This window comes from Entelurus aequoreus, linkage group LG01, assembly GCF_033978785.1.
Source record: "Entelurus aequoreus isolate RoL-2023_Sb linkage group LG01, RoL_Eaeq_v1.1, whole genome shotgun sequence".
Taxonomy (NCBI): Eukaryota; Metazoa; Chordata; class Actinopteri; order Syngnathiformes; family Syngnathidae; genus Entelurus; species Entelurus aequoreus.
Genome location: NC_084731.1, coordinates 100,088,573 through 100,098,572, shown reverse-complemented (window position 1 = coordinate 100,098,572; position 10,000 = coordinate 100,088,573). Strand labels below are relative to the sequence as shown.

The window sequence follows — 10,000 nt, the reverse complement described above, 5'->3', positions numbered from 1 at the left end:
TGTCCAGTTTGGTGAGTTTTGAAGCATGTTAAGGGGGTCAAATTACAGCTCAAAGAGGCAAAAGTGACTGTTTTCAGTAAACTTCTGTTTTGAAGGGGGAATTGCCAACTTCCTGTTGATTTTTGCTGAAGGATGTCAATGTATGAAATCTAGGTCTAAGTCAGACCTACATAGAGGTTTTTGTTTCATGTCTCTACGACATTCCTACCGGAAGCAGTTTTGTCTGTGTTTTTTCCTAGGGGGCGCTAGAGCGCAATTTTGAGTTTTGGGGTGGAGTTTTTTATTTATTTTTAGATGGCAATTTTCGCCAGTTCTGATGTGTGTGTCAAATTTGGTGAGTTTTCAAGCATGTTAAGGGGGTCGAATAATAATAAAGAAAGAATAAAACACACGAAATACAATAGAGTCCTCAGTCCCAAAGGGACATTGCGGTCCCTAAATAATAATAATAATAATGAATTAGATTTATATAGCACTTTTCTAGACACTCAAATATGCTTCACAGAGAAGGGAGAACCCATCATCCATTCACACCTGCTGGTGGTAAGCTACCTTCATCATTCGTTCACACCTGGTGGTGGTAAGCTACTTTCATCATTCGTTCACACCTGGTGGTGGTAAGCTACTTTCATCATTCGTTCACACCTGGTGGTGGTAAGCTACTTTCATCATTCGTTCACACCTGGTGGTGGTAAGCTACTTTCATCATTCGTTCACACCTGGTGGTGGTAAGCTACTTTCATCATTCATTCACACCTGGTGGTGGTAAGCTACTTTCATCATCCATTCACACCTGCTGGTGGTAAGCTACTTTCATCATCCGTTCACACCTGGTGGTGGTAAGTAAGCTACTTTCATCATTCATTCACACCAGGTGGTGGTAAGCTACTTTCATCATCCGTTCACACCTGGTGGTGGTAAGCTACTTTCATCATTCATTCACACCAGGTGGTGGTAAGCTACTTTCATCATTCATTCACACTAGGTGGTGGTAAGCTACTTTCATCATCCATTCACACCTGGTGGTGATAAGCTACTTTCATCATTCATTCACACCTGGTGGTGGTAAGCTACTTTCATCATTCGTTCACACCTGGTGGTGGTAAGCTACTTTCATCATTCATTCACACCTGGTGGTGGTAAGCTACTTTCATCATCCGTTCACACCAGGTGGTGGTAAGCACTTTAATCATTCATTCACACCTGGTGGTGGTAAACTACCTTCATCATCCGTTCACACCTGGTGGTGGTAAGCTACTTTCATCATTCGTTCACACCTGCTGGTGGTAAGCTACTTTCATCATCCGTTCACACCTGGTGGTGGTAAGCTACTTTCATCATTCGTTCACACCTGGTGGTGGTAAGCTACTTTCATCATTCTTTCACACCTGGTGGAGGTAAGCTACTTTCATCATTCATTCACACCTGGTGGTGGTAAGCTACTTTCATCATCCATTCACACCTGGTGGAGGTAAGCTACTTTCATCATTCATTCACACCTGGTGGAGGTAAGCTACTTTCATCATTCATTCACACCTGGTGGTGGTAAGCTACTTTCATAATTCATTCACACCTGGTGGAGGTAAGCTACTTTCATCAATCATTCACACCTGGTGGTGGTAAGCTACTTTCATCATCCGTTCATTCACATTGCAAAATCTTTGGTACAAGTATATATCTGCGGCTTATGGTCCGGTGCGACTATTATACCGGATGTACAAATGTTTATTTCTTCTAAAATTAATTATAATAAAAATTCCAGTCCGTAAATGACGGTAAGTAAAATAAATAGACAGTGTTAGAAAAGTCACTATTTTGAGTGTTTTAGTCTTTTAATTGTTTTAATGACTAAACTTTTATTGTTTGCAATATTGGTTTGCACTTTAAAATGTATTTAAATGAAAAGTGTGTTAAAAAAAAAAAAAAAAAAGAATATCATCATTTAATATTTTTGGTGTGCATTCTAGTCCTTGGTTGTCCTACTCTTTTCAGTGGGCCTTGAACGCACCCACAGTAAAACCGCCTTGGTTCTGGTATTTCTCCGATGCCTCCTTCTGTGCCATCGGTTCAAAGTTCAAAGTTCACAATTAAATACCTTAATTGTTCAGACAGGAATGTGTTTATATAAGTTTAGATTGGGGTATGTTGTTTCTTAGTGGAGAAAGACGTTAATGTCTCTTGTTTTCATGTCAGTCCGTGGGTTTATCAAAGTGCATTTACTTATACGCAGTTTCTCGACCAATCTAATTAAAACAAAAGGGGTGTGAATCTTTGGGCACTTAATTTGATTCCTGGAGTGACGATTCGATTCTCAATTGATTGTGGATTCAACATGATTCTCGCAATGTATTATGGTAATAATAATGAAACTCTTTTAAAACAACTTACAGGTAAGAAAAGCTTCTTCTGGTTGCATGGAGATGATTTGGAAAAAAAAAGTATTCTTAGAAAATTTGTATTTATTTATTTTTAATTTTATTATAAAAATAAAAGTTGTAATTTATTTTTATTTTTTTATGAATAGATTTAAAATCGGGATGAATAACAATCGTGGTTTGGATGTGAATGGGTTCATCAAAGTGCATTTATCAATCGCAGTTTTTCCATCCATCCATTTTCTACCGCTTGTCCCGTTCGGGGTCGCTGGGGTGCTGGAGGCTATCTCAGCTGCATTCAGGCGGAAGGCGGGGTACACCCTGGACAAGTCACCACCTCAAATCGCAGTTTTTTTCGACCAACCTAATTTAAAACTGACTCTTTGGGCACCTAACAAATTGATCAGATTTAGATTTGTGGGGTGACGATTCCATTCTGAATTGATTGTACATTCAACATTATTCTCGCAATGTATTATTTGGTATTATAATAATAATAATTAAACTTTTTCAAAACAGGTTAGAAAAGCTTCTTCTGGTTGCATGGAGATGACCTAAAAACCTTTTTTTTTTTTTAAATGTATTTTTAGAAAAAAATATATAAATATTTGTTTTTTATGAATTTATTTTTTGTATTATTATTTTAATGATTTCTTTTAAAGTTTTTATTTATTTTTATTTTTGAAAATTATGAATCAGTATAGAATCGGGATGAAAAACAATCGTGATTAGGATTTTGTGCACCGCTATAAAACTAACTGTGGTTAAAGTTTATCACTAGGTCTGGAGTTCAAGTCTGCACCAGGACCAACCCAGGCACCGTAACATGGCACCGGTGGATTTGAGGTGAATGGGACTGAGTGTCCACCCCTACGTGGTTTGCAAAGTGCGTGGTAGACCTGAGCTGAAGGTGTGCTGGCCGTAACCGCCGGGCTGCTGTTGCGTCTGCTGCTGGAAGGGGCTCGCCGACGGGTTGCCCAGGCCGAGACCCATGCCGTGCTGCTTGGCCGAGCCCGGACCCCCCGGGGGAACAAACATGGTGGGGCCGTACTGGAAGGCGGCCGCGCCGGGAACGGCGCCGGGCATCCCGGCGTAGTAAGGCAGTCCCGTGTAGCTGTAGCCGGGAGGCAGGAAGGCCTGCTGACTGCTGTGGTGCTGAGGTTGGCCCTGCGGCTGAGGCGGGGCCTGAGGAGGCGGAGCTTGGCCTTGGTTCTGGCCCTGACTTTGGCCCTGGGGGGGCTGCTGCTGAGCTGCCAGGCTGGCGGGCGGTGCTGGAGAGGTGGAGTCGTTCCTACCAAACTTTGTGACTTCACCTGAAGGACCAGAGAGACGTGAGGGTGAAGGTCTGAGCGGCCGGCCAGGTGCTCTCACCTGAGTAGGGGTTGTTGGCCAGGCCCCCGTCTCTGCTGGACAGAGTGGCGGTGGGGCCGGGGAATGTGATGCCGTAGTAATCCTGCAGAGAAGGCTGAGGGCACAGAGTCAATTAGGAAAAGAAAAGGTGTGGAGAAATGATTATGATTTGAAGTGAAATATATTTATATAGCACTTTTCTCTAGTGACTCAAAGCGCTCTACATAGTGAAAGCCATGATTTAAGTGACATTTAAAGCAGTGTGCAGTGTTTCCCATAAACTGCCAAGATACCTGTGGCGGTGGGGGCGTGGCTATGGGCGTGGTCACCATGACATCATTGAGCAATTTGCATAATTTACTACAATGATAGGATTTTCTCTAAAAAGGCTAAAAAAATGTATACTTACTAATTAATAATAATAGTTTTGTTTTAAACGTCCTTTCATCCATTTTACAATATAATTACAACACTTTATGTACATATTTATATACAGATTTGAACAGTAAGTTATTCACTGAAATATATATATATTTTTTAATTTTATTTTTTATTTTTTTTATTTTATTATTATTTATTTTTTTTAAAATTTTTTTATATATTTTTTTATTTATTTTTTATTTGTATTTTTTAATTTATTTATTTTTATTTTTTTTAATTATTTTTTTTAAATTTATTTTATTTTTTTTATTTTTATTTTTATTTATTAATTGTGGTTCTTACAAAAAATATATCTTATAAAAATATAAAAGCTAAAATGTCTCTTAAAGCTCTGCCCCTTTAATTAGTGCATACTAAATAATTTAACTTTAGCCTACTACTACAAGCATATTATTTACCAGCAACATAAAGTGAAACGGAGGCAGAGGTGTCCTGCCACAGTCAGTAACAAATAAACAGAAAACAGTAGTGGTGGTAGATAGACACAGAGCTTCATCAAACATCTGATCCACTGAACAAAGAGCTCCAAAAATCTTGATCCTACACTTCTCTTTTGTAAAGTAAATGTGAACAGCCGATATGGGCATCTACATCAACTGTATGACTTGCCTGAGAAGCTGGACAGGACAAAAATAAATAAAAAATGTGTGGTGGCCTTAATTCTTTCGTGGCGGGCCGCCACAAATAAATGAATGTGTGGGAAACACTGGTGTGGGTGGCACTGGGAGTATCTTGCCCAGGGACACAACGGCAGTGACTAGGATGGCTGAAGTGGGGATTGAACCTGGAACCCTCAAGTTGCTGGCCACGCCGCCCCAAACAAACTGTGTTTCTTTACAAGTCTCATTATCACTAGAGGACAAGGAATAGCTCAACACCGTAGCTAATCGCTAAGCTGTAGCTGTTGAATGTAAACGGGGTGGGCAGATCAATACAAATATCGACAGTAACGATATCAATTACAATATCGATACAACTGTAAATACATCAATATTTTTGTTTACACAAAATAGATTTTTGTCGGTTTTGCTACGGTTTACTAACTTAGAAAATAAGAACAAATAGTTTTTGTTTACTTATCTAGCACTATAGACTTTATTATACATTTGTATTTAATAGAAAGGAATAAGGAAATCATTGGAATATGATTATAGAATATTATATATTTAAGACTCACCATGGGCAGTCTGGACTGGAGCATATGGAGGTCCTCATAGCCGTACATCTGCTGTGGAAACAAATCACAGCTCATCCAGTGGTCTTCTGTTTATAATACACAAACAGTACAGCAATAACCTCCGGGAAAAATCATATAATATTTTTTTGATATTAGTCAATATCGACATGTATCATGATAAAAACAAAATCACTATTTTTGTCGTGTTTATATATATATATATACACTACCGTTCAAAAGTTTGGGGTTACCCAAACAATTTAGTGGAATAGCCTTCATTTCTAAGAAGAAGAATAGACTGTCGAGTTTCAGATGAAAGTTCTCTTTTTCTGGCCATTTTGAGCGTTTAATTGACCCCACAAATGTGATGCTCCAGAAAGTCAATCTGCTCAAAGGAAGGTCAGTTTTGTAGCTTCTGTAACGAGCTAAAGTGTTTTCAGATGTGTGAACATGATTGCACAAGGCTTTTCTAATCATCAATTAGCCTTCTGAGCCAATGAGCAAACACATTGTACCATTAGAACACTGGAGTGATAGTTGCTGGAAATGGGCCTCTATACACCTATGTAGATATTGCACCAAAAAGCAGACATTTGCAGCTAGAATAGTCATTTAGCACATTAGCAATGTATAGAGTGTATTTCTTTAAAGTTAAGACTAGTTTAAAGTTATCTTTATTGAAAAGTACAGTGCTTTTCCTTCAAAAATAAGGACATTTACATGTGACCCCAAACTTTTAAACGGTGGTGTGTATATATATATATATATGTATGTATATATATATACTGGACACATGAGGACTTTGAATATGACCAATGTATGATCCTGTAACTACTTGGTATCGGATCGATACCTAAATGTGTGGTATCATCCAAAACTAATGTAAAGTATCAAAGAAGAGAAGAATAAGTGATTATTACATTTTAACAGAAGTGTAGATAGAAGATGTTAAAACAGAAAATAAGCAGATATTAACAGTAAATGAACAAGTAGATTAATAATCAATTTTTACAGTTTGTCCCTCATAATGTGTACAAAATAATAGGTGTATAAATGACACAATATGTTACTGCATACGTCAGCAGACTAATTAGGAGTCTTTGTTTGTTTACTTACTACTAAAAGACAAGTTGTCTAGTATGTTTACTATTTTATTTAAGGACTAAATTGCAATAATAAACATATGTTTCTTTTGGTACCGGTACCAAAATATTGGTATTGGGACAACCCTAATTTGCAGTGTACATCTGTTAGACAAATTAATACTGTCTTTTATTACTATAAAGCTAAAGATATTTGGTGATGTATATATCATTATCCTTTTATCACCTCAGCTTTGTGTAGTTTTTGGTCTGAGTACTTACTGGATACGCTGCCAACAGTCCTCCTGGACCCATGATGTACTGGTTGGGCATCAGAGGAGGAACTCCTTGGGACAGGTTAGGAGGGGCTTTACCTGTTAGTGTGATTACATCATATACAGTTAGCACCTTTACGTTACTACTACATCATGTGTGTGTACCAGTGGAGGAGGAGAGCAGGGGAGTGTTCCTGGGTGCGGCAAGGTTGGATATGCCGGTAACTCCATTGGAGCCAAGTCCCAGCGCTGAGCTGCTGGCAGCAGAGTGAAGTCCGCCGGTGCCGACCATACCTCCCACCATGTTGCCCACCATGTTGCCGCCCATGTTGGACATGCTGACCAGGTGACTGATGCTGTTGCTGCTACTGTTGCTGCTGATGTGGGCCGAGTGGAGGGATGAGGGCGCCGGGTGCAATGGCGTGTAGGGGCCAGAGGAGGGCGTGAGAGAGCCCACGTTGTTGCTGTCAACGCTGCTGTACTGGAGGAGCATTGTGAGCACATTATGACCAAGATGCACGAAACAATCATCTCTTGTTCCTACATCAAATATACTATAACGCAGGGGTGCCCAAAGTGAGTTGCTTCACAAATGTAATACTATTAATACTCACCTCGTTCAAGTGCAGTAGGGGTTTCCTGATCGATACCAGTAAAAATACAACTACTTTTGCACTGCAAAAAGTCAGTGTTCAAAAACAAGAAAAAACTAAACAAAAATGAGGGGTATTTTATTTAAACTAAGCAAAATTATCTGCCAATAGAACAAGAAAATGTAGCTTTTCAAGACTTTCCAAAACAAGTCAAATTAGCTAACTTCAATGAACCCAAAAATAGCTTAAAATAAATATATTCTCACTAATAACAAGTGCACTTTTCTTGCTAGAAAAAAAAAAAGACCTTTTGTTGCAAAATTTTCTTAAATGAAGTAAATGCTAGTGCCATTATCTTGACATAATGATATGCGCCCGGCATTACATTTCTTGAAACCAGCAAACTTATACTAAAAACTAGTTTATTGTTCTTAATGGAAAGGCAACAAGGCAAGCGCTTGTTACTCTCGGGGTCTCCTAGCCGCTCAGGCAAATCATATTGTCTAAAAATGCATTTTTCCATGGATAACATGACATCATCACGCCAAGTGTGTGCTCTTTCAGTCAATTAGTGCGCATATATACAGCCCGGCCAAAAATGTTTTAATTGTTATTTTGAAGAATTTTCCTGAATGTGCATGAACTATTTCTGTTCAAAATTGTTTCAAATGTCACATGTTAAATGTTTAAATATGAACTGTCAGTTTACTGTACTGTGCCAACTGTACTACTTTATGAGTACCTGTTTTCTATTGTTTCATTGAAAATAAAAGAGCAAAGTCCATTTGGCTGTCATCTGTTTTAATTATGAGACACAATTGTGTCAAAGTCATGATTTTTTTTTTTTACATGCTTGAAATAAGAAATGATGACTTTAAAAAAACACTTTTATACTTGTGAGTGTTGATGACACAGCTTTGCAACACTTGATATTCTAGTTTCAAGCATGTTTTACTCAATATAGCTCATCAAATCTCAGCAACAAGCTGTAATATTTTACTGACATCATTTAGGACCAAAACACTTAAAACAAGTAAAACACTCTAATATAAAATCTGCTTAGTGAGAAGAATGATCTTATCAGACAGAAAATAAGCAAATATCAGCCTTATTTGAGATATTTCATCTTACTTAGATTGCAGTTTTTGCAGTGGGGATGTAAAACGTAGAATAAAAGCTCCAATAGAAGCCGCCCTGCAGCGTGTGGACAGCCAATTAACATCTAGATGTCCTCCATTAAGCACACATGGTTGGTCATTTTCCAAATGTTAACATGGTAGGCTATAGGCTACCAGGAGCTAGCAGCTACACAACAGCTAAGCACACAAGCTAGACATACGTAATACGTGTCCTTAAATGAACAATTTGCAATCTAAAACACCATCGAGCAAGTTAACGTTAACTGTTAGCATACTTATGAGAACGTTAGCATGCAAACATTGTTTGCTAGATTATCTTATAAGAGCATGCTAACGTTTTATGATAGCTTTTTTTTTTGTGTGCAAATTTTGTAAGTATGTTTAAACCTAAAAGTCATGTTTTGTGATACTGGGTGCTGTCGAGCAAGTATGCTAACCATTAACTAGCGTCATATATTATCATTTACTAATTAATTTAGTTAGAATGTATTTATTTTTCGGCACTGCATAATTGTATGTATGTTACATTTCATCATTATTTAGGAGTCCCTTCTTCTGCAGTAGATTTGATTAGTATTTAATGTTGTAATCAGCCTGACCTGAGCCTTGATAATATTTGTGATTAACACATGCTTTCATATCAAGGTCTATCCTGTTAAACTGTAAGTAGGTTAGATATAATTATTGAATATCATTAAAATTAAGAGTAAAATGACTAATCTACATTTGAACAAAATGAACAAATAATTATAGTTGCGTAATTACTTACAGACACAAAGTCTCCGAGGCAGAAGCATATTAGAAAGTATCCCGTAACAAAGGTGTCCGCATCATTCAACTTTAGCTTAATTTAATAAATTCATGTGACCACTAGGTGTCATCGAAAAACAAAACAACTGATTATCATTCTACTTCAATTTGAAGACCACATAAGTGCATTTCAGACGGTTAATGATAGATATAAAAGTGTTTTTCCAAATATACAGTACAGCCCAAAAGTTTGGACACACCTTCTCATTCAATGCGTTTTCTTTATTTTCATGACTATCTACATTGTAGATTGTCACTGAAGGCATCAAAACTATGAATGAACACATGTGGAGTAGGGTTGTACGGTATGCCGGTATTAGTATAGTATCGCGATACTAATGAATTATATTCGGTACTATACTGCCTCTTAAAAGTACCGGTCCGCCCCCCCCCCCCCGGTACCGGTAACAAAATATTGGTATCGGGACAACACTAATGTGAAGTTATGTACTTAAAAAAAAAGTGTGAAATATCTGAAAACATGTTTTGTATTCTAGTTTCTTCAAAATAGCCACCCTTTGCTCCGATTACTGCTTTGCACACTCTTGGCATTCTCTCCATGAGCTTCAAGCACACCTGTGAAGTGGAAACCATGAAGCTCATGGAGAGAATGCCAAGAGTGTGCAAAGCAGTAATCAGAGCAAAAGGTGGCTATTTTGAAGAAACTAGAATACAAAACATGTTTTCAGTTATTTCACCCTTTTGTTGTTAAGTACATAACTTCACATGTGTTCATTCATAGTTTTGATGTGACAATC

The 10,000-nt window shown here is 37.9% G+C and overlaps 1 protein-coding gene across 6 annotated transcripts in view; it reads right to left on the bottom strand.

Moving 5' to 3' along the window:
* ubap2a (ubiquitin associated protein 2a) overlaps positions 1 to 10,000 on the bottom strand; it is a 61,925-nt gene that overhangs the window by 6,335 nt on the left and 45,590 nt on the right. For 5 of the 6 annotated variants that reach the window (XR_009827775.1, XM_062063275.1, XM_062063256.1 and 2 more), the window contains 5 exons: positions 6,866 to 7,181; positions 6,708 to 6,799; positions 5,344 to 5,394; positions 3,747 to 3,840; positions 3,275 to 3,688 (listed from right to left, as the gene is read on the bottom strand). Coding sequence is in view for 5 of the 6 variants with exons in the window: in XM_062063275.1 (XP_061919259.1) it covers positions 3,275 to 3,688; positions 3,747 to 3,840; positions 5,344 to 5,394; positions 6,708 to 6,799; positions 6,866 to 7,181 (967 nt within the window). In the remaining variant the exon portion in view is untranslated. The remainder of the gene's footprint in view (positions 1 to 3,274; positions 3,689 to 3,746; positions 3,841 to 5,343; positions 5,395 to 6,707; positions 6,800 to 6,865; positions 7,182 to 10,000) is intronic. The other variant, XM_062063265.1, reaches the window with a different exon arrangement.